Source organism: Pseudochaenichthys georgianus, chromosome 7 (genome assembly GCF_902827115.2).
Source record: "Pseudochaenichthys georgianus chromosome 7, fPseGeo1.2, whole genome shotgun sequence".
In the NCBI taxonomy this organism is placed as follows: domain Eukaryota; kingdom Metazoa; phylum Chordata; class Actinopteri; order Perciformes; family Channichthyidae; genus Pseudochaenichthys; species Pseudochaenichthys georgianus.
The window spans coordinates 4,673,911-4,701,100 of NC_047509.1; the positions used below are offsets into that span (position 1 = coordinate 4,673,911).

General features: G+C 43.5%; 2 protein-coding genes across 2 annotated transcripts in view; one reads left to right on the plus strand and one right to left on the minus strand.

The window, feature by feature from the left end:
• The window catches only part of ada (adenosine deaminase), a 333,413-nt gene that overhangs the window by 41,379 nt on the left and 264,844 nt on the right, over positions 1 to 27,190 (minus strand). The window lies entirely within an intron of this gene.
• Positions 24,917 to 26,516, plus strand: LOC139434151 (general transcription factor II-I repeat domain-containing protein 2B-like). The gene is made up of 2 exons (XM_071203653.1): positions 24,917 to 25,372; positions 25,443 to 26,516. The coding sequence occupies exons 1-2, from the start codon at positions 24,917 to 24,919 to the stop codon at positions 26,514 to 26,516; spliced, it is 1,530 nt and encodes a 509-aa protein (XP_071059754.1).

The following is a 27,190-nucleotide window of genomic DNA, read 5'->3' on the forward strand; positions in this document are numbered from 1 at the left end:
ACAGAGCTCAAGAGGAGCATTTCTGCTGAAGGGCCACATATTCAAAAGAAGCAAAGTTCCCATAAGATGTCTTCCTGCATTGAAGGGAGTCATTGAACAGAATAGCAACTCCACCTCCTCTCTTATGCATTCTTTCCTGACTCAGGCAAACTCCATTTGCCTTAAAATATGTCTGCGGTCCCAGAAAAAGTTAAAGTTGTCAATAAAATTGACAGAATGGTCAGTACACAGTTGAAAGCCACGTGTTCAGTGCAAACAATCTGCTGAATCTCTCCACTCCTCTTCTGATTGGCGGTAGAGGGCCACTGATGAACATGCAATTTAATTATTTTAACCTGCTTTATTGGACCTCACATCCTCTCTGGGGGTCCGGGGGCATGCACCCCCGGGAAATATTTTGTTTAAATGTTGAAGTTAAATGCATCAATCTGGTGCACTTTAAGCACAAAAAACTCTCTCGCTTGGTACTGATGTTGCTGGGACAGCCAGTGGCCGCGTTAACCGAATATTTTATTTAACAATGATGGAAAAATCTGAAAGCAGTCAGTCATTTTGACAGATTAGAACAAACTCGGAACAGCGCCAACGTTTCCCCGCAGCGAGGCTCTGGTGTTATGCCGTGTTATGCATGCCCTCCAAAAGGAAATTATATAGTTTCCAAACCGTACTTTGCCGTACAGATCAATACGTGTCTGAGAGGTTTTGCTTTACGCTGTGCGCGCTGCCGCGAGGTGCATGCACACACGGCATAACACCGCCCCCCCCGTTGACATTTCACGAGCGTGCTCTCTCGTGAACTGTTCAGACCCGACGGGTAATAAGGGATTATGACGGACATTTTACGATCCTGTCTGTCAAAATGACGGACAGCGAAAAAGTCTAACGCCACCTCAGTGGGACGGAGAGATATGCTTTGGCCATGGGTGACAGCAGTGGGTCAAACTGTGCATTGTCTCTCCACCACTTCAACAACAATACCGTTTTTGCCAAGAAGGTGAGGCTTATTGACAGGGCGAGATATAAATATACTGTTGGTACTTGTCAATGTCTCTGGGTGTGTAAATGTAGCCCTGTAAATACGATGTCCTTTTGTGTTCTGTTGTTTTATGTTCATGTTGTAACCTACTTGCTGCCTTGTTGGATAGGTCTCTCTTGAAAAAGAGATCGATGATCTCAATGGGACCACCTGGTTAAATAAAGGTTTAAAACAAAAAAAAGTGGAGAATTAACTCAAATACACTTCATTTATTTTTAAATAACTGAATCTGTGTGCTGGATACAGACAGGGAGAAAAAATTCCAGGCATATTTTTAATAAATTATTAACAAAAATCGCAAATGTGCCCTTTCATGCATTTGAGCCCCTTCCACATCCTCTGCACGTTTCAAAGAAGCAACAACATGCATATTAAGATAACACTTTTTTCAAATGTTTTGAACTGAGAGTTTGTGTGTGAGACACAACATTAATTGTCGACAATAACTGGCCTCTGGTCTTAATACTGGTAGGAGAGGTTTAAGTCAATTTCTGTCAATATCATGGACTGTGAATGTATAGGAAATCTGGCTGAGCGGAGGTGTTTCTGTATGTGAGAGGGTGTGTGTGTCTATGGGCAGGGCCGCCTTAATGCACGGGCTGACCTGGGCTGAAAAAAGGTTTTTTATTTCGGATGTTTTTTTGTTTTTTTTAAAGAAACAAAGTCTTGGCTTTCAGAATATGAAACTTTTATTTCCAAAATCACACGATAAATACATTTTTGAAGCTTGTAAGGGGAAGAAGACAGCTCTCCCTCGCCACTCTGCTGTTCTGCTGTTCCCCTCCCTCTGCTGAAATTATGAATGTAAGGCCAGTGGTGTAGTGGGCGTTGGACGCGGGGCTACGCCGTACCCCCACTTATTTGGAGCATGATCTTTTTTTGGTATGTGATGTGACTGACAACCTGACATGGTTTAGCCTTTTCCCACACCTATTACTTGCCTGATCAGCCTGCCCTCAGCTTTCTCCTTGTTCTGTGTTGTATTGAAGCAGTGTCCTAAATGTAAAATGACTGACATTTTGTTTTAATGTGTAGATTGTCTTTGAGAACTGCTCACCTGTGGAGATTGCAGTGGCAAAGTGTTCCTGTGTAGCTGGAACAGTACTCTGCGACCACAATGTTGCACTGCTGTTCCAGACCGCACTTACCGTCCTTAGCTGCACTGAAACAGAGCAGTGATGGCACAAGCCAAGAACCATGGTAAGTACAGTATGTGTTCACAACCAATCCACGGTGTAATGTATTGGGGAATCTTATGTTGTGCGATGTTTGCGCCGGAGCCGCTTCATCCAGAAACAGCACTCCGGTTAGAGAGTTCACACAGAGACAAGGAATACAGTCTTTGGACTTTAATTAGCTTGAATGCTTCTTACAACAGCTATAGCAGTATTGAATCATGAATGAATGTAGAATGATTGCATAATTTCTTCACTGAAGCACATGGTAAACAAACCGCTCGAGGACCCGCAGCTGCCCACTCCAGCTGTCCCCAAATATGCCCGACCAAAAAACACAACCGATACAACGCAGACTAAAGAAAACAAGGGGAATTTACAACATAATGAGTATTTCTTTTGTGCCAAGAGCTGATTTGGTATGTTGCATCAACGACCTTTTCAATTAATTTGACAATTATTTTGTGTAATTAATAGGGTGTGAAACCAGGCAGAGTGACATGGTGTGCATTTCCACTAAGCCAAAGCAGTTTACAGTTGCTGACGGTGTAAGGTAATATCTATTGTCCTAAGTAATTGAATGTAGCCTGCTACAACGTTTTGATTGTTGTCTGAGTGTAAAATTGTTCTTAAAGTTCTAATTATCATATAAACATGTTCAAAGGAGTAGGCCTACACGTTACAAGGCCGTGCGGGAGGAGCTGCAGTTGAAAGCTATTTGCGTCCCTGTATGACGCTGAAGGAGCCTAGGAGCGTCACAATTGGACGCCACGGACACTGACCAAACGTCGCTATTGGACGCTTAGGGAGTGAGAGTGTGTTGGCCAGACGCAGATGTCCTCAAAGTCAGCAAGGCATACAAGGACTTCTCAGCAGACATCGCACCACGAAAAAAGGACGAATGGCTACTCAAGTTACTCAATAGTTATCCATTAACAACAGTTGTGGATGCTAACTAACTTATCTTGCATTGATATAACATTCTTTCAGAGGAAATGTTGTAAATGCACACATTATAATTTTTGCATCTAGGATATTGTACATCTGTTCATCTGTTATATATACTGTACTAGCATTATTTAAATATGCAGAGACTACTTGAAATGTTTAAATATGTATTTTCCCCCCCGATATAACATCAACCTGTAAAAGTTTATTAAATTAATCTGTAAAATGTTATCATATTGTGGATTTATTAAATTATGTATTTTCCTTTGTTATTTATGTGTGCGTTTGTTTTTGAGGATATAGTACCTAAACATAGTATGGTATAACTGCTTTTTGTAATGACCACAATGAAATACACAATTGGTTTGGGAGCAATACATCTTTTAATCGTTGTTGCCCAGGCTTGCCGAAATGAATGGAAATGTATCTCCAGATTATAACGGGACGAATTTGTACAAAGGGGTTCTTACAGACGTTCGTACACGCTGGAAGGCCAATCGCTTTTCTTTACCCCGAAATCCGCTCAATCTTGCTCTTGGTGTGTCATAACAAACTGTCAAACTAATAGGCTCTGTGATGAACTGAACAAAACAACAACATGTTTAAATGAACGTGAGTGTTTGTCCACAGTGCTGCCTGTTATGTTGTTCTACACTTTATTATTATTATTGTGATAACTTCTGTGCCGATGTGGCTTAATGCAGAGTCTCCGTGCTCATGTGATCTGTGCATGCTGCCTGCATGTTTATTATGGCTGCTCATTAAGTCACTCGTCAAGTGAGTCGGCACTCCTGTCTCAAAGTTATGGGTATATACACCGTGTTGACTGGCACAGACCTATTATTAATGTAATATGATGTCGTTTATGTGGATACATGTTTATGTGGCGTTAAAGGTGAGATATTATGTGTTTACAGTTAATTTATTGCTCCGCTACTCGGCTACCGGAAGTAGCATGTATGTAGCGTTTCACAATAAGAGTATCGGCTGCCGCTTTCCGCCAACCGGAAGTGGAACGTTATTCATTAGCGGTAACTTAACTTGGAATCTGTGTGCCTGGTAAAGAGTGTTTGCAGCCTGTCCTCCTACAAAAAACGACCATATAGGTCGATTGTTCAGCAGCTAAATACGACCCAGAGACACGTTTTAAAGTGTAGCCCCTCTAGTGGTCGTGTAAGAAACAACATGCTCCTGTCGATTGCAAACGCTCCGGAGGGTCGTTTATTCACAAATAACCCTCTCTGGAAAATCCTAAATTGTGGAATAGTTTGGCCATTAAAATGCTTTTTTATTAGATTTCTAGCGAGAAGTGTATATTGTACTTTTATAATCTACGTCCAGTGGATGTGTAGGATCTACAGTTTGATAGATATACGAAGATGATTTGAGGTCTCGCCAGGAGAACGTGTATATGCGGCAGCTTCCATGTAAAGTTAGCGTAGCTGAAAACAGTATTTCCGGTCTCGAAGTTTTCATAATAAAACCGGAAGTATTCCCCACACTGTCAAATGATTACGCAGTGATATCTCCATTACTCATCCACTAAAAAACATCAGTTTATCCTTGTTAATTATACAATATTGATTGGTTTAAATTGTGTGCAATGCTTTTGTGTTTTTACCCTTCGATTCGGAGAAACAAATAGTTTTTTCGGAGTTTAGACACGACAGAGTTTCCGAAGACAGTACACTACCCAGAATCCCCAGCTATCGTTTGGGACTACAAACCGCCTTGCTTTACAAACCCCGTGATTAGCCCTCAAGCTCTGTGATTGGATATTGGAGTGGCAGTGCGACAAGGTTACGCTGAGCGTCAAAGCTCTTTGAAATGGAATGGAACCACGCCAGACTATCCAAAACTGGACTTGGACGGGTCCAGCCCGGCCCTCCCCCCCAGAATTACACTTGCTGCCTATTGTGTGTTTCGCAACATGTTCTATGGCACGTCTCTACTGGGAAATGTAGTTTTAAAAGACGTTTTCGTATTTCCCACAATTAGAAGTTGCCAGTATTAAACTGTATACATCCCTGGAGGTTTAGGGGACATGAAACACATTGGTGTTATCAAATTTAAAACATATAATTAATACATGGGTGAAAATTGCTTGTGTCCATAATGATCAGCATTAAGCACGACAGCTAAGGTCAGAAGAGCTTTATTTAACAGCTGGCCTTATGTCTGTGACCCCTCCTGTTGTTCATTGATAAGCCTGAAACATGCACTTGTCAAGGTTCAGATGCACATTTATCAAATATGGTAGTAGCCATCGATCATCTTAAGATAAGATACTTTATTGATCCCAAGTTGGGAAATGTTTTTGTTACAGCAGCATGTACTACTTTGTTCTACTCCACTACAATTCAGAGGTTAACCTGGTATTTTTACTCTACTACATTTATTTTTGTTACTTTGCAGATTCTGATTAATGATGTGAAATATAAACAACCCTTAAATCAGACTTTAGTTACACCTGAGTAAAATTCAGCCTTATCAGTTTGTCTGTTTTGCACATCCTCCTGTTAATATCTTTGGACGTCCTGCACTAAACTGTTTTATTGTAGAGATCACTACAGTATCTTCTAGATATTTTCCATTCTATATTTCTATCATTGACCCCTATTTTGTATGTAGGCTACTCTTAATATTTAAATGTTTTCATCAATAACTAAATAAATATAACTTATTCAACAAATGAAGCTTAGCGCAAGTTCAGACAGGAAGACCTAACACTCCGTATTGCGCGTCATGGCAATACTTGCTCCCTGCATCTAAATGACAGGGAGCGCCTCTCCTCAGCTAAACCTATCACGCCCCTCCATTTACAAGGCTAATCATCGCACCTGTTAACCCCTCTATATATGCTCTCCCCTGTTCTATCAGCTGTCTTCCAGGTGTCAACGCGCAAGCAGCAGCAGGGTTTCGTCCCAGCTCCAGGCATTATTCATCAGCTCCACAGTCTGGCGGATTAAGCTACAGGCGGCATTCCCCAGTCGGCTAGCGGTTCCAGCCGGCCGCCCCGCAAACCCGGACGTGGGAGGAAAAGACAAGGAAATCGGGCTCCACGGAAGTTCCTCCAGCTTAATGGAAACGGGCTACTTCACCCAAACAATTGACGTACGCCTTCAGTCTCTCAAGAGGGTATCACTGGCTTCATGGCCGCTCAAATGCGGCGCTTCCGGCTTCACGCGGAACGGGTCCTCATCGCATGCGAAGCTTTACCCATTCTGGCTTCAACCACAACCCCTCCTGCAGGCAGGCAGGGCTCAAGCTACATCCCATTGGAGCTACTTCCTCCTGCGCCTCACCTCTAAAACAGGCGTCAGGGTAGCGCTGGCAAGAGGCAGTTGCAGCAAATTCACGAGATGTTTCGTTATATTGTCATGACATTCGGGGCATGCAGAGCGAGATCACTACCCCTTTAAGAGAGGGGTGTGGCGCGTGCAGGTGTGTTGGGCATGGTATGGTAGAGCGAGCGGGATTCATGTTTTCTAGAAGTAAACAAGGCAGCAGAAAAAGGAATTTCTGTGATCTTACGAAACAGAAGAGCTAAATAAATGCAACGACCTCCCAAGAAGAGCTCGCCTCTCTCCAGTCTTTCCGAAAAAATGGGTTATTGAACCCGAAGCGTGTTGCTTCTGCCCTGGGAGACGACAGAGAGTCACCCGCCCCCCCCCCCCCCCTTTCCTCGACTACGGTCTGGGAGCCGACAGGAAGTTCAATACGATGCATTGCTACCTTTAGTTCAGGGTAAGGTGAGTTTCCAGGCAGTGTTGGGTGTAACGTGTTACAGTATGGAGTTTCAGTAACGTATTACTTGCATTACTAAGGCAGTCGGGTAATTACTACCCATTACAATGCTCAGTAACTAACGCAGTTTCAAGCTTCAACACAGCGTTACCTGAAATGAATGGCGCCAACTCATTTCTAATATGCAAAAGACAAACAAATGCGTCTATGATGTATTTTCGATCAGACGAGATCTCTCTCCCCGGTCTGCATGCGAGGGGGCGGGGCAGTTTACACACACGCAGTTGCTCCATGCAGCGGAGCACTCTGCGGAGGTGGCGGAGAGAACGCGCTCCGAGGTGTGGTTAAACTTTACCCGTCTTGACGTGGAGAATGCTCGTTGCCTAAGTGCAATAAGAGTTTAGCTTTTGTCTAAATATTTATCAAAAGTGCAGCACATTCAGACAAAGGAATGCACCGTTTTCGACTGTCTAGCAGCTCTGTAGCCCCATCCACGAGTAACGTTTTCACGTTAGGTGTCATGTATGCTAGCAGCAACACACAGAGTTCACTAAATTATACAAACATGGGTTAATGATTAGAGGTAACTGAGTATTTTATTTTGTTGGGCTGTTTTCCGGGAATAATAGTCAAAGCCGTCAGGTGCAGCATAGGCAAGACGAGAGATTTATCATAACTTTAACGAAAACGTCTGCTACCACCCATATCGTACATTCCTCCACATCTGCAGTCCTGCAAGGACGCTCATCCAAGGTCTGTATGCCCCAGGCGCAACCGCAGCTTTGCCAGTACCTCGCGCCAGGAACCACATGGAAAATAATCTTTCAACCCCCCCCCCCCCCCCACCCGCATTAACGCCACACATTAGCAGTGGCCGTATCTACTCACTCAGACACTCAATGAGTCTTCGTTTTATTCACGGATGCTGCCCATCCGTGGGGTTTTTGGGGAGTTTCTTCAGGGAGAAAGAGAAGTTCACGTAAGATGATAGAAGACAGTCTAATCACCCAATCAAGTGCATCTATGTCTCACCGTGGCGTAATTAAACTGCTAATTAAGCTAGTCCCATATCATGGGTCATGGTTCAGTATTTACCTAAGCATACATCATTTTATGCTGCGCATATTGTCTCATTTATATTGGTTCATGCTCACATGGTTTACGATAAGCCAGGGTATAACATTCATGTCTCATTGTACTCAAGCTAACAGCTGCATTACATTGTCTACATCTCCCTCTTCCCCCGGACATCGACTCGTGCCGGCAATCCTAGATCTCTGTTTACCTATGGTAAACATGCATATAACTGGTGGTGGTGTCTTAATAGCATTCCAGGGCTTCGTCCAGGATAGGTGCAGCAACCCTGCCGCAATCAAGGTAATTATTCCTCATCCCTACAACAACCAGACGGCCATCCAAGATCTCTCTTTCCTGGTATTTATACATTTAGTGGTAGTGTTCATCTGTGCATTTTAACCCTGCATCGCAGGTCATCGACCATCGTGTCGGCAAGGTTTAGTGGTAGTGTTCACGTAAGCCCGGCGCTGATTCCGGCCGTCGACTTCCGAGTCAGCATCCTATGATGTACAGTAAGCCCGGCAGTGATTCCGGCCGTTGTTTAGTGGTAGTACGTAAGCCCGGCCTGATTCCGGCCGGTGCCTCTCGGGTCAAGCATCTTATGATGTACAGTAAGCCCAGCAGAGAACAGTAAGCCCGGCAGCGATTCCGGCCGTTGTTTAGTGGTAGCGTTCTCGTAAGTCCGGCGCTGATTCCGGCCGTCGACCTTCGGGTCAGCATCTTATGATGTACAGTAAGCCCGGCAGTGATTCCGGCAGATCGTTTAATCCACATGTTAATCTCTCATTTCATCCATAGATTACCGCAGTCAGCCCACAAGACGTTCCGGAACCTCTGCCCAGGAGCCAGCACTCAACCCGTCAGGATTCCTCCCCTGCATCTCCTCTCTCTCTTAAATAGAAGCCCCCTAGAAAGGCACCTCGAATCAGCAGGTCTATGAGGAAGGGCTTAGCGCGTCCACCCTCAAAACATATGATTCACTTGGAGAACGTTTGCGACATTTTGCTTTTCCGTAGGCATCACACTTAAACCTGTTCTCATCTCCACCGTGTGTGCCTTCATGTGCTACTGCGCCACTGATCGCCACCTCAAACCCCAATACATCCGGGGCCTCTTAGCAGGAGTTCAGTTTAACGTTCGCGTTCCGATCTCGGCTTTCCCAGCCTGTTCGCAAACCAGTCTGTCAAACTCATCCTCAAAGGTCTCATTAAAACTTTTCCCCCGTCTTAGACCGGAGACGCCCTATTACGCTTTCCACTTTACGCCTCATGCTCTCCAAACTTAGAAGTGGGTTATTCTCCCCTTATATCGATGCACTACTCGATGCTCTATTTCTCCTAGCTTTTTATGCCTTTCTCAGACCAGGCGAATTTACCACAGCTTCCCTTACTTTCGATTCCAATCGAGACGTCAGCTTTCTGACATATCCTTTCACGCTAGCCACTTTAGTTTATATCTTTAAACACTCCAAATGCGGCGGCGCCTGCTCCGTCATCGCCGCCCGCATCGACTCCCAGTTCTGCCCTTATAAGGCCATGATCAAGTTCCTACGGCTTAGACCTACCTCTAATCCTCTCTCACCATTATTCCTTATCTCAGGGAATTTTCCTTTAAACGCAACGACAGTTCAATGTCTATTTAAAACAAGTCCTCATTAAATCCGGGTTATCACCCCTTCTACACACGGGGCACTCCTTCAGAATAGGCGCAGCTACTTCCGCTGCCAATCAAGGCGTCTCGTCCTCATCCCTGCAACAACTCGGACGGTGGTCCTCCTCCGCTTTCTCATCCTACATTCGCCCTGACCTCAATGCCGTGCTGGCTATCCAAAGGTCTCTCCAACCTTAAACAAATTGGTACGTATGCATATAACTGGTGGTGGTTCTTAGCATGTCAGCACGTATGTTGCCCCACGGCTCATGTTCAATTCTGCATATTTAAACCTGCATGTCCAGGCTGTAAAACCTTCGGGTTTGTATAATGTGTCCCTGCTAAAGCAGGTTGCCCCGCAAAATGTTCGGGAAGCCTCGCACGTTCCGGGCACCCGGGGCACTGGTCGGGTCGCTCGGTGCGTCCGGGTAGTCCCCGCTCACCCGGGATGCCCCGTACGTCCGGGACGCCCTGTACGGCCAGGATGCCCCCTCCGGGATGCCTCGTACGTCCGGGACGCCCTGTATGTCCAGGAAGCCCCATCCGGGATGCCCCGTCTGTCCGGGATGCCCCGTACGGCCGGGAAGCCCTGTACGTCCAGGAAGGATGCCCGGGAGGCATCAGTCGCTTAAATCCTCACATGTATTAACCTCTCCTTTTCATCCATAGATTTCCGCTGCATCCCGCAAGGTAAGATTCACATTCAGTACTTCATACTTCATTCTTTTGGGGGTTCATCGGAAATGGTTCTTCCCTTCCCGATTGATATCCTACTAAAACCTGGGCCTAATCGCCAAAACAACATTCATTCATTTGTGATGAACTGTCATCATTATGTTCCATTGATATAATGTGACCGATAATAAATATGTATTCCATACATCATGTCTCTCCTGATTGAAATGAAGCTTAGCGCAAGTTCAGACAGGAAGACCTAACACTCCGTATTGCGTGTCATGGCAATACTTGCTCCCTGCATCTAAATGACAGGGAGCGCCTCTCCTCAGCTAAACCTATCACGCCCCTCCATTTACAAGGCTAATCATCGCACCTGTTAACCCCTCTATACATGCTCTCCCCTGTTCTATCAGCTGTCTTCCAGGTGTCAACGCGCAACCCTCCTCCACCCCTTCGCCTCCTGCTTCCAACTCAGTGCCAAGCTTATCCTCCTCCCTTCCAACCGGACCTAACCACTTATCACCACCACCAGTGTCTAGACCCAGCGGGGTTCATCGGAAATGGTTCTTCCCTTCCCGATTGATATCCTACTAAAACCTGGGCCTAATCGCCAAAACAACATTCATTCATTTGTGATGAACTGTCATCATTATGTTCCATTGATATAATGTGACCGATAATAAATATGTATTCCATACATCATGTCTCTCCTGATTGAACTACATTCAATAACGTGCTTTAACCACTAGGAGGTGCGGTTTAGACCAGTGGTCTAGTTAATAAAACATAATAATATCGTACATAATATGACTATTCACTTTATTGTGAGTTTAAAACAGAACGGTAAAGAAAAATACAGTTTCAGTCTCTCGATGTGAAGCTTATGCATTGTACCATGAACCTGTATAGACCTGTAACAGTCAACTGCATGAGGAGTTGGAAAGGTAGTTCAGAAAATCAGCAATATCTTTAAAAACTACAAAAAAGTCCCTTTCTCTCAGCTGTGCACCGTTATGGTGTAAATACAGACTATCTACTAATTGGATCAAATATAAAAGTCAGCCGAATTAGTGTTGATACTGCAAGGAGACGTATTGTGTGAAAAGAAATGGAAGATGTTGTTTAATTGTTGATATATTTATGGTTCACGTCACGTATTCAGTTTTGGCGGCATCTCTTCCAGTTTGTCAAAAGGTCTTCTGATCAGGGCTCTATAAATACATATCTAGGGCAGATATGTAATATTTAATGCAGCCGAACCGTGTATTACAATGCCGTTATGTAGAGAAAAGCAAGAACACTCGGAATAAAGTATTATTTTTTTAATGTTTTCCGATTTCATATCACATAAACACCATATCCCGACGTGCATTGCGGCGTGATTTTAGCCTATCAAAACCTCTGAAAACAGAAATGTGTCTCTCAGAATCGAAAGAGAAAAACCTATGGGAAAAACACAAAAGCATTGTACACAATTTAAACCAATTAATGTCGTATAATTAACTAGGATAAACTGATGTTTTTTTAGTGGATGAGTACTGCAGATATCACTGTTAAATCATTTGATCATTGATCATCATCAGAGGGCTGCAGGAAACTCTCTTAAGGAGTGACACATGAAAAGTGGGGTGCACCTTCAAGGCAAGAGGCAACTTAAGCCTAACCACACTAGGATTGATGACCCGTTCTATCTCATAAGGTCCAATGTACCTGGGAGTGAGTTTCCGAGAATCCGTTTGAAGAGGGATGTCACGGGAGGAAAGCCAAACCTTCTGGCCTGGTTGGTAATCCGGAGCTGGTCGTCGATGACGATCCGCCATCCTCTGGTTCCGGGCGGAGGTGCGGGTAAGAGCTGCCCGGGCTTCACGCCAGACTCTGCGGGCTCGCCGAAGATGCCCCTGTACTGAGGGAACTGCCACCTCTCTCTCTTGAACCGGGAAAAGGGGAGGTTGGAAGCCGTTGGAAGCCATAAAGGGTGACATACCTGTGGCAGAGCACACCAGGGAGTTGTGGGCGTACTCAACCCATGGCAGATGAAGAGACCATGAGGCTGGGTTTCGAGAGGCAACACAACGAAGAGCCGTTCCCAGGTCCTGATTTGCCCGCTCCGTCTGGCCATTGGTTTGGGGATGGTACCCAGAGGACAAACTGGCCGACGCCCCCAATGCCCGACAAAAGGCCTTCCAAACTTGGGAGAAAAACTGCGGACCCCTGTCTGAAACAATATCCTGAGGGATACCATGCAGCCTAAAAACATGCTGGGTGAGAAGAGTGGCAGTCTCGAGGGCAGAAGGTAGTTTAGGCAGGGGGACAAAGTGCACAGCCTTAGAGAAACGGTCAACGATGGTCAGAATAGTGTCGTTCCCGTCTGATGGTGGGAGACCAGTCACAAAATCCACCGCAATGTGGGACCAGGGCCGGTGGGGAATGGGAAGTGGGCGAAGAAGGCCAGCGGGGGCCTGATGTGAGGCCTTGCTGCGGGCACAATCAATCAATCAATCAATCAATGTTTATTTATATAGCCCAATATCACAAATGTTACATTTGTCTCAGTGGTCTTCACAGTGTGTACAGAATATCAGTATGACAATACGACACCCTCTGTCCTTAGACCCTCACATCGTACAAGGAAAAACTTCCAAAGAAAACCCAGTTTAAAGGGAAAAATGGGAGAAACCTCAGGGAGAGCAACAGAGGAGGGATCCCTCTCCCAGGACGGACAGACGTGCAATAGATGCCGTGTGTAAATTGAAAGATAATACATTTGCAACATAGGTAGTCCAAATGTTTGGAAATGCATGTGTGTATAATAGGAAGATGAATCCACGAGGATATCCATCCAGGACCTATGATCCAGGACCACAGCCACGACTCAAGATCCAGCGCTCGCGATCCAGGACACAGGACCGCAGGATCATCCATGACTCCGGATCCCAGCGTATATAGACACCAAAAAGAAAGACATTTGGGGAAGCTGGGTTAATCGGAACATGAGTGTACACGGGTATAGACAGAGAGAAGGAAGAAGTAAGATGTCCCCCGACAAACTAAGCCTATATCAGCAAAACTAGGGGCTGAATCTAATCAGCCCTAACTATAAGCTTTATCAGAAAGGAAGGTCTTAAGCGCACTCTTAAAAACGGATAGGGTGTCTGCCACCCGAACACAAACTGGAAGCTGATTCCACAAATGTGGAGCTTGATAAGAAAAGGCTCTGGCTCCCATTGTACTTTTAAAGATTCTAGGAACAACCAACAACCCTGCATTCTTGGAACGCAATGCCCTAGTAGGACAGTAGGGTATAATGAGTTCTTTAAGGTAAGATGGCGCCTGCCCATTAAGGGCTTTGTAGGCGAGAAGAAGAATTTTAAATTCTATCCTGTGTTCTATAGGGAGCCAGTGTAAGGCAGCCAGAACAGGAGTACAGGAGAACAGACGGAACAAGCTGAGACATACTCCTTCGTGTCTGCGGACATAGTGGGCCACCAGAAGCGTTGTCGAATTAGAGCCAGGGTCCGATGAAAACCTGCATGGCAGGCAACTTTGGACGTGTGTCCCCACTGGAGCACTGGAGATCTAACATCGGGGGAAACGAACAGCCGGTCTGGTGGACAATCCTGAGCCGCTGGATGGTCCTCCTGGGCCTCCTGGACCACCCTTTCAATCTCCCATCTAGCTGCTCCCACAACACAGGAAGATGGCAGAATGGTTGCATCCCTTGAGTCCTCCACTGGGGAAGCGAACTGCCGGGACAAGGCGTCAGCCTTCATATTCCTGGAGCCAGGCCGGTAGGTCAAGGTGAAGTTGAACCGTCCCGTCCCGTGAGTTGAGCCTGCGTGCAGAGCGAAGGTAAGACAAATTCTTATGGTCCGTCCATACTATAAAAGGATGGTTGGCTCCCTCCAGCCAGTGCCTCCATTCTTGAAGGGCCAGAACCACTGCCAGCAACTCCCGATTACCAACGTCGTAATTCCTCTCAGCAGGGGTCAGCCGACGAGAGAAGAACGCACAAGGGTGGAGCTTCTGGTCTGCGGGGGAACGCTGGGATAAAACTGCCCCCACTCCAGAATCAGAGGCATCCACCTCCACCACAAACTGGACCCCTAGATCAGAATGAGAGAGCACAGGAGCAGTGGCAAACAGACATTTCAGTTTTACAAAAGCAGGAGACCACTCAAAAGGCAACTTGACAGAGGTGAGTTTAGTCAGAGGCACTGCTACCCTACTATAGTCCCGAATAAACCTTCTATAAAAGTTAGCAAAGCCCAGAAACCTTTGCAACTGCTTCCTGTTAGAGGGAGTGGGCCACTCGGTCACTGCTTGGACCTTGGCGGGGTCAGTCCTTAATTGTCCCTTGTCGACGATAAAACCCAGGAAACTCACAGAAGAGGCATGAAACTCGCACTTCTCAGCCTTAACATACAGTCTGTTCTCAAGAAGTCTCTGCAGTACCAGCCTGACATGCTGGACATGCTCCTGAGGAGTGCGAGAGAAGATCAGGATGTCATCAAGGTACACAAAAACAAACCTGTTTAACATGTCTCGCAATACATCATTAATCATAGCTTGAAAAACCCCAGGTGCGTTCGTTAACCCAAAAGGCATTACTAAATACTCAAAATGTCCCCTGGGAGTATTGAATGCAGTCTTCCACTCATCCCCCTCCTTATTCTCACCAAGTGGTATGCATTGCGAAGATCCAACTTAGTGAAGATGGTGGCTTCATGAAGGGGAACAAAGGCTGAGTCTATGAGTGGAAGGGGGTACTTGTTCTTGACTGTGATCTCATTAAGCCCTCTGTAGTCTATGCAAGGGTGTAGGGTCTTATCCTTCTTGTCCACAAAAAAGAAACCTGCGCCCATAGGCGATGAAGAGGGGCGAATAAGCCCAGCAGCGAGTGAGTCAGAGATGTAACTCTCCATGGCCTCCTTCTCTGGCCTAGAGATATTGTACAGTTTACTTGACGGAAAGGGGGTGCCAGGGAGCAAATCTATGGCACAATCGTAGGGCCGGTGAGGCGGCAAGGATAGGGCGTGGTCCTTGCTGAAAACCTCCTTGACACTGTGATATTCAGGGGGTACAGAGGTGAGATCAATGGGTTTGAGGGGGTCTGGTGCTCTAGTAACTGTGGGGGGTAGAGCAGAGTGTAAGCAATGAGAGTGACAGAACAAACTCCAGTTAATGATAGACGAGTTGGCCCAATCTATGTGGAGGTTATGGAGCTTCAACCACGGAAAACCTAAAACGAGTGGCGACATGGGTGAGGGGATAAGGTACAGGGAGATTATCTCGTGATGGTTGCCAGAGATCTTGAGGGAAACTGGAGCAGTACGGTGAGTAACTTGGGCTAGGAGTCTCCCATCTAAGGCAAACACATCCTTAGGTTCTGGAAGAGGCTCAAAAGGAAGTTTAGACTGCATCACAAAGTCAGAGTCAATGTAATTGTCATCCGCACCAGAATCAATCAAGACCTGCAGCGGAACAGAGTTCTGAGACCAGGAAATAGTACCTTTGACTGGGATGCGGTTGGAGGAGGCTGAGTTGATAGAAGTGTGGCTCATCAGTGCTCCCCCTGTCGCTGATGAGCCATGTCTTTGGGCAGAGAGGGACAACCGGCGCTGACGTGACCAGCCTGGCCACAGTAGAAGCAGAGTCTCTGACGAAGCCGGCGTTGACGTTCTGATGGAGTAAGCGTCATCCTTCCCAGCTGCATGGGCTCCTCCATAAAGAAGGGAGAGACCTGGGTATCTGGAGAAGGTCTGGGAGGCCCGGAGTCAGGAGGATGGCGAGAAGGTCCAGAGAATGCCGGCCGACTAGGAAACTTGGACGGAGGGGGAAAGGAGGTGGAGCTATGTTTTCCTGATCTCTCCCTACGCCTCTCGCGGAGGCGGTTATCTAGTCGTATCGCTAGAGAAATCAACTCCTCTAAGGAGGAGGTGTCATCCCTAACAGCTAGTTCATCCTTTAACTCATCATTAAGCCCCTTATAAAAAATTCCCAGCAAAGCCATGTCATCCCAACCGCTCTCAGCTGCAAGAATGCGGAAATCAATAGCAAAATCAGCAACAGAGCCTGAACCCTGGTGGAGTGAAAGGAGTCTTTTACCAGCCTCCTTCCCCCTCACTGGATGATCAAACACTCTACGCATCTCTGCAGTAAAAGAAGACAGAGACTGACTAATAGGCGAGTTGCTGTTAGATATGGCAAGGGCCCATGCTGCTGCTTTATCACTCAGTAGGCTCATGATGAAAGCAACCCTAGTTCTATCAGTGGAATAAGTGAAAGGCTGTTGCTCAAACACAAGACTACACTGATGTGAGAACTGACTACAAGACCCTAAATCTCCTGAATACCTGACGGGTGTGGGGATAAAGGGCTCACGAGGATTGCAGCGCTGTCGTTCTGGATCAGCTTGAGGTGGAGGAGCAGGGTCTATAGCTTGAGCATCGGCAGTCGGCGGGAGTGTGGAGAGATGTGCTGCGACCTGTTCCATACGGCCTCCGATGTTGGTCACACCGGCGGTTAAATCCTGAATCGCTTCCATAACTCTCTGCAGAGCTCTGTCATGTTGCCCTATCATTACCCCTTGAGCAGCAAGCGCTTCCCTGAGTCTCTCATTCTCTGCGGGGTCCATATTGGCCAGAGTATTCTGTGACGTTTAGATACTACTGGGACCCCAAAGCAGAGACTGACAAAAATAAAGTTTCAAAAAGTTTAATAGACAAGGTAATCCAAGGCAGGTACTGACGACAGGGAGCTTGGCTGGCCGTAGTAAACCAAAAACAAAGCTGCGGAAAAACGTTTCCGACCAAAACTCAAAAAGAACTCCTAAACCAACTACAACAGACTCCAGGCTGCAGAAAGGCACTACGGACCGCGGGACAGCATGACAAATACTCTGGCAGAGAAGTGAGGTGAGGGCCAGGCTCTTAAAGAGCAGATAATCAAGTGAGTGGGGACAGGTGTGCCTCATCTGCAGCCAGGAGTAACCAGCCACGCCCCCCTGTCACACACCAGCCCTGCAGAGACAGAAAGACAGAGTAGTGAGGGGTAAAAGGAGCACACAACAAGTTAAACACAAAAACAACAAAAGCCCCATGCAAAACATAACACCCTAAACCTCCAGGGATGTATACAGTTTAATACTGGCAACTTCTAATTGTGGGAAATACGAAAACGTCTTTTAAAACTAGATTTCCCAGTAGAGACGTGAGTAGTGGTACAAATGCCATGTCCATCTCATTAGTATGCAGAAAAAGTGACAGGTCGCCCCGCCCCTTTTTGGCAGGAAGTCCCGCCTTTTTATTTTTATTTTGAAAACCGGAAGTCCCGCCTCATTATACCGGAAGTCCCGCCTCGTTCGACCGGATGTCCCGCCCCCACTTCCGGCGGATGTCCCGCCCCCGCTTCCGGTTTACAAAATACAATTAAAATTAAATTAAAATTAAAAAAATGAGAAAAATAAAATGCCATTGTTTTCAATCAATTAATATGCATAGGATATATATCCCGCCTCCTAACCACTTCCTGTGTGGTTAATCCTGTATACAGTATTGAATGTAACTTACAAATACTTGCAAATAACATGAAATTAATCAAAAGTAAAGCATCTAAAAACATATATTTAAACCTCTCTGTTTTTGCGAACAGGACATGACAGGACATGAGGGGAGAAAATATATGGTGGGAGGAGGGGGAACACACACACACACACACACACACACTTTCCCCGCCCCTCACCCCTCTCGCTTTAGGGCTGTCTAGATAAAAAGCCAGCGTCACTCATTTCTCAAATCGAGAGAAAATGGCCAAGAGACGTCTTGATATGAGTTTCATCAGCGAGACACCGGTGACAACTTACAGCCATCCGTTGGGTGCTCCAAATCAAAGTAAAGCATATAAAAAACAGATATTTTAAAAAGTCAGCCTCACTCTTAAATATTTTTCAAGTCGAGAGAAAATGGCCAAGAGACGTCTTGATATGAGTTTAATCAGCGAGACACCGGTGACAACTTACAGACATCCGTTGGGTGCTCCAATCAAGAAACGAATACAGTTTGTATGCCGGGTTCAGACGCCTACAGCCGAAGATATGCTTCAGTCTCCTCTGTCTTGAAGGCATTCTTAAGCACATAAATGTAACATTAGGCTATGCATAAAATAACCAAACGATTATTTCATTAACTAATTTGAACAGTAATTCACATCATCATATCATAACAAAATAAGCTAAGGCAACTACTTGCATTCAGTGACTTGATTTTTTAAATGAAAACCAGGGATATCTTTTGTTTTGCGGTCCATATCTCATTAAAAATATCTAATGTTAGTAACTATTAAAGAAAGAATGGGGACAATTCTGTGTTAATGTAGTTTGACCATTGTAACTGCTGTGCAGACATACTGATAAAATAGGGCTTCTAACTAATTACCTTAAATAAAATCACTAATTAATTAAACCAGTTCAATACGCATTATTCTTATTCTTATCATTCTTTATGAGCGCAGTAACGGTAAGTTATCTAATTACTTATTTATCTAGTATTCCATCACATAATAACAGATATGGTAAAACTGAAGTAGAGACATGGCAGCAATCCTACAATGAAGCAGGACAGTGAAGGGGAAGTCTCTTTTGAAGAGGGTTTTAATAGTTTAAAGATCTTAATGCCCCCTTGATCATATCTTTTTTTTAAAAGACTGTTTCTCTAAAAGGCAGGTTTTGTGATTTTTAAGACTTTTTACAGACACTCGGCAGATTTGTGTGTAATTCTCTCACAAAGGAACAGTAAGTCTCTTACTTTTTTGATAGCGTTTTTTATGTATGACAACTTTACAACTGGTAGAAAGTTAAGTACTTTTTCTGAGCAGATTTTCTTTAAGACTGTGACTCTTAACACACCAACCCCCCGAGAGCCAGACATACTCATCCCCTTTTCAACGTATTTTGTTTTTGTCTTTCTCGCTTTTTTTTCCATTATATTTTTGAAAAAACTACATAGTGATTGCTAGCAAAAATACAACATGCAACTAATACATTATACAATATTACGACTTTTGCCGATATTTTCAACACATACTTGTACCCTTTTTTTTTTTTTGTAGGACTTCAAGATATGTTGCATGTCATGCATAAACACGGTGTCATCTTTCTTGAAACTGACGTGCTGTCCGTTTTACAAACAAGTTATGTTTATGCTTCTTCATCCTCTGAATGTTCCTCCCCCGTCCCTCTTCACAATAACAATCAAGGTGGGTCTGTGAAATGAAACACCTCTTCCCAAAGCGTGACTACCCTATTGAGGGCATGCGTCTAGGGCAGTAGGGTCTAAATCGATGGGCCAGATATACTAACATGCAGAACGTACGATATGTTTGAAAAAGACTAACCATTTATCCAGTTCAAGCTGTCTTTAAGATGTGACATCGCGCTCTGACTATTTCCCATAAAATCGTGACAAACTATTACTTGTTCTTACATTTGACCTCTTGCTGCTTGGTTGAAAATGATAGATGAAAAAGAACTTTTTTAAAAAGAGTCAAACCACAAATGTTTTAAGATTGTTACAAAATGTAAAAAATAAAAAAGGTGACTCTGGCTTTATTAGGACAACAAACATATAATACAAATGGGTTAGGGGTTAAATATAACCATCGTGGACTTAATAGTCTAACAAAATACATTTATCTGAATACATTTGTTCTTTTTAAGAGCACTTTTTGAAATTATTTATTTATTATTTCAGTGGAACAATCCAGTGTTTGTTAACATTAACGCTTTCTTCTCTTTTTCTTGTGTTACTAAGATACTTTTAAACACACTTTGGTGTATGCAACACTTGTTCAGATAAACAATGGGTTTTTTTTTTCTGATAAACTTACATATTTTAGTTATTTTATGTTACCAAGATACTTTGAGATACACCCTGATGTACGCAACACTTAACAAAGGGTATAATATGAAGTACTTGGTAAGGAAGGGGTTTTTCTTTAAGGGTGCAACACTTTAGAACAGGGTAAAATATTCATTAATTTGTATTGAATTGAGTTTTCTTTTTTGATTTTCAACATACTATTTGTACACAATGACTTTTCCATATTTCTGATAAACTATACTTTTGACTTTTTTCCGTAAAATCATGACAAACTATTACTTATTCTTAAATTTCACCTATTGCTGGAGATGAGATGAAAAAGCTACAACCCTTAAAGAACTTTTTTTCTAAAAACTCTCAATTCTATAATTGACTCCCCCATTCAACGCAATGAGCCCCACCCTCCACTCAGCAAATCATCTAAAATGAAAGACCTCACTAAGACGATCGTTGTAAACTAGCCATGGAGCAGAGAAAAGCCAAGACTACCCCCGCGAGTTGCAGTCAGGAACAGAGTCCACCAGCAACACCACCATGTGGGAAACCCGAATCTTGCAGTACTACTGCTGCTGATGCTACTCCTCGGGTCAAGAAGTCTCAGTTTAGGGACACAGTGAAATCGGAGTTGTTTCATATTCTGGAGATGGTGATGTATCGGTACAGAAAATAAATCTGCAAAGAATGCCGACGCAGTAACCCCGACCAGAGGCAACACGATTGTCGGAATGACATGCCCGATTTCTTCTTCAGAAACAATTACAAAGCGTTAATGAAAAGACTTTGGCTCGCCGACTTCGTTGCAGTGATTGACCAGAGTCTTATTGAAAAAGGCATTTGCGAGGATAAACTGAAGATAGGACGCGCTTCGGAAGCCTTTCTGCACAAGCTTGTAAAATGCAGATGCCTCAAGGAGAGACTTGAAATATCCATACAGAGTTGGATGGAGAAGAAGAAGAATACTAACAAACAGCAGTCGGATGGAGAAGAAGCCAGGGACTTGTTCAATGCAGTGACTTTTTTCTTTAAGTAAAATAAAAATGGGAAACTACTATGCAAAACGCTCTGTATATATTGATCATAATGTAGTCCTTACCCGTTTAATAAGTGGATAAATGGTTAGTCTTTTTCAAACATATCGTACGTTCTGCATGTTAGTATATCTGGCCCATCATTTCATTTCACAGATCCACTTTGATTGTTATTGTGAAGAGGGACGGGGGAGGAACATTCAGAGGATGAAGAAGCATAAACATAACTTGTGTGTAAAACGGACAGCACGTCAGTTTCAAGAAAGATGACACCGTGTTTATGCATGACATGCAACATATCTTGAAGTCCTACAAAAAACAAAAAAAAGGGTACAAGTATATTGTGTTGAAAATATCGCCAAAAGTCGTAATATTGTATAATGTATTAGTTGCATGTTGTATTTTTGCTAGCAATCACTATGTAGTTTTTTCAAAAATATAATGGAAAAAAAAGCGAGAAAGACAAAAACAAAATACGTTGAAAACGGGATGAGTATGTCTGGCTCTCGGGGGGTTGGTGTGTTAAGAGTCACAGTCTTAAAGAAAATCTGCTCAGAAAAAGTACTTAACTTTCTACCAGTTGTAAAGTTGTCATACATAAAAAACGCTATCAAAAAAGTAAGAGACTTACTGTTCCTTTGTGAGAGAATTACACACAAATCTGCCGAGTGTCTGTAAAAAGTCTTAAAAATCACAAAACCTGCCTTTTAGAGAAACAGTCTTTTAAAAAAAAGATATGATCAAGGGGGCATTAAGATCTTTAAACTATTAAAACCCTCTTCAAAAGAGACTTCCCCTTCACTGTCCTGCTTCATTGTAGGATTTCTGCCATGTCTCTACTTCAGTTTGACCATCTCTGTTATTATGTGATGGAATACTAGATAAATAAGTAATTAGATACCTTACTGTTACTGCGCTCATAAAGAATGATAAGAATAAGAATAATGCGTATTGAACTGGTTTAATTAATTAGTGATTTTATTTAAGGTAATTAGTTAGAAGCCCTATGTTATCAGTATGTCTGCACAGCAGTTACAATGGTCAAACTACATTAACACAGAATTGTCCCCATTCTTTCTTTAATAGTTACTAACATTAGATATTTTTAATGAGATATGGACCGCAAAACAAAAGATATCCCTGGTTTTCATTTAAAAAATCAAGTCACTGAATGCAAGTAGTTGCCTTAGCTTATTTTGTTATGATATGATGATGTGAATTACTGTTCAAATTAGTTAATGAAATAATCATTTGGTTATTTTATGCATAGCCTAATGTTACATGTACGTGCTTAAGAATGCCTTCAAGACAGAGGAGACTGAAGCATATCTTCGGCTGTAGGCGTCTGAACCCGGCATACAAACTGTATTCGTTTCTTGATTGGAGCACCCAACGGATGTCTGTAAGTTGTCACCGGTGTCTCGCTGATTAAACTCATATCAAGACGTCTCTTGGCCATTTTCTCTCGACTTGAAAAATATTGAAGAGTGACGCTGGCTTTTTATTTAACCAACCTCTAACGGGAGAGGGGTGAGGAAAGTGTGTGTGTGTGTGTGTGTGTGTTCCTCCCCCGACCACCATATGCTCTCTCCCTTCATGTCCTGACTTGTAGGGTTAGGGTTAGGGAATGTTCGCAAAAACAGAGAGGTTTAAATATATGTTTTTAGATGCTTTACTTTTGATTAATTTCATGTTATTTACAAGTATTTGTAAGTTACATTCGATACTATATACAGGATTAACCACACAGGAAGTGGTTAGGAGGCGGGACATATATCCTATGCATATTAATTGATTGAAAACAACGGCATTTTATTTTTCTCATTTTTTTAATTTTAATTGTAATTTTATTTTGTAAACCGGAAGCGGGGGCGGGACATCCGCCGGAAGTGGGGGCGGGACATCCGGTCGAACGAGGCGGGACTTCCGGTATAATGAGGCGGGACTTCCGGTTTACAAAATAAAAATAAAATGGCGGGACTTCCGGTCTAAAAAGGCGGGACTTCCGGCCAAAAAGGGGCGGGGCGACCTGTCACTTTTTCTGCATACTAATGAGATGGACATGGCATTTGTAACACTACTTATATAGCACCTTTCAACACAAGGCAATTCAAGGTGCTTTACAAAAATGAAAGACATTCAGACAAAGGCATTTAAAAACAGTAAAAGATAATAAAATAAACATTAAAAGAAAAACTACATGAATAAAAAGTACATGAATAAAAAGTTACAGTGCAGTTTAAGATATGAATAGTTCACACAGAAGTTCCACTTTACTGATGATCACAACGGCTCAGTTTCAATTAAAAGCAGCGACAAAAATATAAATCTTCAGCCTGGATTTAAAAGTAGTAAGAGTTGCAGCGGACCTGCAGGTTTCTGGGAGTTTGTTCCACATATTTGGAGCATAATAACTGAACGCTGCTTCTCCATGTTTATTTCTGACTCTGGGGACAGAAAGCCGACCAGTCCCTGAAGACCTGAGAGATCTGGATGGTTCATAATTTAGCACAAGATCAGAAATGTATTTTGGGCCAAAACCATTCAGTGCTTTATAAACCAGCAGCAGTATTTTGAAATCTGTTCTTTGACACACAGGAAGCCAGTGTAAAGACTTCAGAACAGGAGCGATGTGATCCACTTTCTTAGTGTTAGTGAGGACTCGAGCAGCGGTGTTCTGAATCAGCTGCAGCTTTCTAATAGATTTTTTTTTTGTGAGACCTGTAAAGACACCATTACAGTAGTCCAGTCTACTGAAGATAAAAGCATGGACAAGTTTTTCCAAATCCTGCTGTGACATTAGTCTTTTAATCCTAGATATATTCTTTAGGTGAAAGTAGGCTGATTTAGTAACTGTTTTAATGTGACTGTTGAAACTCAGGCCAGAGTCCATGACTACACCTAGATTTCTGGCTTTATCTGTTGTTTTGAAAATTGCAGGCTGAAGCTCAGCGCTAACTTTTATACGTTCTGCCTTGGCTCCAAAGACCATTACCTCAGTTTTATCTTTGTTTAATTGGAGAAAGTTCTGACACATCCAGTCATTGATTTGTTCAATGCACTTACTCAGTGTTTGAATTGGAGCATAGTCTCCTGGTGAAATGGTTATGTAAATGTGTGTGTCATCCGCATAGCTATGGTAACTTATTTTGTTGTTTTTCATTATCTGAGCCAGTGGTAGCATGTAGACGTTAAAGAGAAGAGGCCCTTGATGATGGAGCCTTGAGGAACCCCACATGTCATATTTGTCAACTCAGATTTGTATTTACCTATAGAAACAAAGTTGTTTCTGTCCTTTAAGTATGATTCAAACCAATTTAGAAGTGTTTCCGAAAGTCCCACCCAGTTTTCTAGTCGGTCTAGTACAGACCTGGGCATTGTACGGCCCGCGGGCTGATTCTGACCGGCCCGTGTTGGAAATTACAAAATAAACATATTTTCTAACTTTACCTCATGCATGGACTAAAGCTGCATTGCTTTTATTTTGAAGTTGTTTTTTATTCACGTGCATAATGACGCAATACGTATATCAAGACGTGCACATGATTGGATCCTTGTCACAAGACGACTTTAGCCCTCAAAATGTCCGCTAAAAAAAGAAAGGTAGATGCTGAATGCAGGGTTTTCAACACAAATTGGACTGCTAAGTATGTATTTACTGAAGTCGGAGGTAAAGCCGTATGTTTAGTTTGCGGGGAGCAGATGGCCGTTTTTAAGGACTACAATGTGAGTCGGCTTTACGAGACGAAACACGCGGAGAAATATAAAAACTTGACTGACGCTGAAAGGGCGCGGACATCGGAAGCTTTGCTAGCTAAGCTGCAAAAGCAGCAAGGCTTTTTTACCAAGCTTCACACATCCAGGGATGCAGCAACCAAGACCAGCTTTGTGATATCCCACAAAATCGCTAAAAACAGTAAGCCGTTCTCGGAGGGGGAGTTTGTCAAAGAGTGCTTGGTGGACTCTGCAGCACTAATATGCCCTGAAAAAAAAGCCGCATTTGAGCAAGTCCCGCTGTCCAGGCGAACCGTGACTAGAAGGATCGAGGAAATTGCGGGGAATCTGGAGCTTCAGCTGCAACATGAAGTGGAAAGTTTCGCCTTTTTCTCCTTGGCTTTGGACGAGAGCTGTGATGTCCGCGACACAGCCCAGTTACTCGTATTCGTCCGCGGGATAACACCGGACTTCAAGATTACGGAGGAGCTGGCAGCAATGCGGTCGATGAAAGGGTGTCACAACGGACGGTTGTCCAAATCTTACCGGAAAAATTGTCGGACTTTTGAAACGTATGCAGGATAAAGTGACTGAAATCGACGCGGATCAGAAACTGGTATGTTTGCATTGTATTATACACCAACATGTGTTGTGCAAGTCTGTGCTAAAAATTGACCATGTTATCGATGTTGTTACTAAAATAGTAAACTTCATCAGAGCACGGGCATTGAACCACAGACAGTTTGTCGCACTTTTGGAGGAGCATGAGACTGAGCATCGTGACATCGGCTACCACACAGCTATCAGATGGCTCAGCCTGGGCAAAGTGCTGAAAAGAGTTTGGGACCTGAAAGCAGAGATTCAAGAGTTTTGTGAGAAGAAAGGCAAAGACTTCCCAGAGCTGTCAGATGAGAACTGGATGGCAGATTTTGCATTTGCTGTTGATGTGACTGCACAGATGAATGAACTGAACACCAAACTTCAGGGCAAGGGCCTTTTTGTTCATGAAATGCACAGCCTGGTGAAGGCTTTCATGACGAAGATGCAGTTTCTTTCAAGCCAACTGGAGAGCAACACTCTCACTCACATGCAAACTCTGAAAGAAGTCACACCATCAGCTGATCACCTCCGCAGGTACTCATCCATGTTGGGAGCATTGCATGGAGAGTTTTCAAGGCGATTTAAAGATCTCAGAAAAATCGAGGATGAAATGCAGCTGGTTTCCTCTCCCTTTACCTGCAGTGTGGATAATGCACCCAGTGATGTTCAACTGGAAATCATCGACCTGCAGTCTGATGCAGTACTGGCAGAGCACTTTAAGTCAGCATCTCTGCTGGATTTCTACTCTTCTCTCAAGGAGGAGAACTTTCCAAACATGAGGAGACATGCTCAGAAGATGTTGGTTCTCTTTGGCTCTACCTACATATGTGAACAAACATTTTCAATTATGAAGTTTCAAAAATCCAGGTATAGATCCTCCCTCACTGATGATCATCTGTCAGCTGTGCTTCGCATCTCCACCTCAGACATTCAACCTGACTTCGATGCACTCGTTAAAGCTCAGCAGAGACTAGATTTCTCTCACTGAACAAGAAAAGAGAACTTAAAAACACCAAATGAGGTGGTTAGAATACAAATGTTGGCATTTAAAGGCACCAACTAGCAGTGAACTGGGACACTTTCTTTGGAAGCCTTTTTTCTCAAAATCACAGTTCAGTGATGTTTAGTGACAGTTCAATATGATATATCTTGCTTAATATTTGGAGTACAAAGACAATATTGTGATGTCTTTAGAATGCTAAGAACCTCTTTCCAACAGTAAATGAAACTCAAAATGTGTTTGAGTGAATGTGACTGAAAATGTTTACTAATATGAGTCACAAATGGTGAACAACGTTCATTTTGTTTACCATTGTTTTGGGAAATTCGATTTAATAAATGACATTTTTTTGTAAAGCAACCTCACTTTTTCATTGCTTAACTATAACATATACTCTTACCAGCTTGTCAAAACAATGCTATTTACTGATTTTTATAAAGAAATACAATTAATATTATGCAGAATTGAGTTCAGCCTTTTGGCCCGGCCCTCCACAATATTTTCAGTTTCTCATGTGGCCCCATGGAAAAAATAATTGCCCACCCCTGGTCTAGTAATATGCTGTGGTCAACAGTGTCAAACGCAGCACTGAGATCTAATAATACTAACACTGAAGTTCTGCCCCTGTCTGTGTTTAAGTGGATGTCATTGAAGACCTTTAC

Bases quoted from the DNA above. Each gene is read 5' to 3' on its own strand.
- LOC139434151 (XM_071203653.1), top strand. From the start codon at position 24,917: ATGGCCGTTTTTAAGGACTACAATGTGAGTCGGCTTTACGAGACGAAA. The intron at 25,373-25,442 runs GTATTCGTCCGC...GGTCGATGAAAG, and splicing joins GCGACACAGCCCAGTTACTC to GGTGTCACAACGGACGGTTG.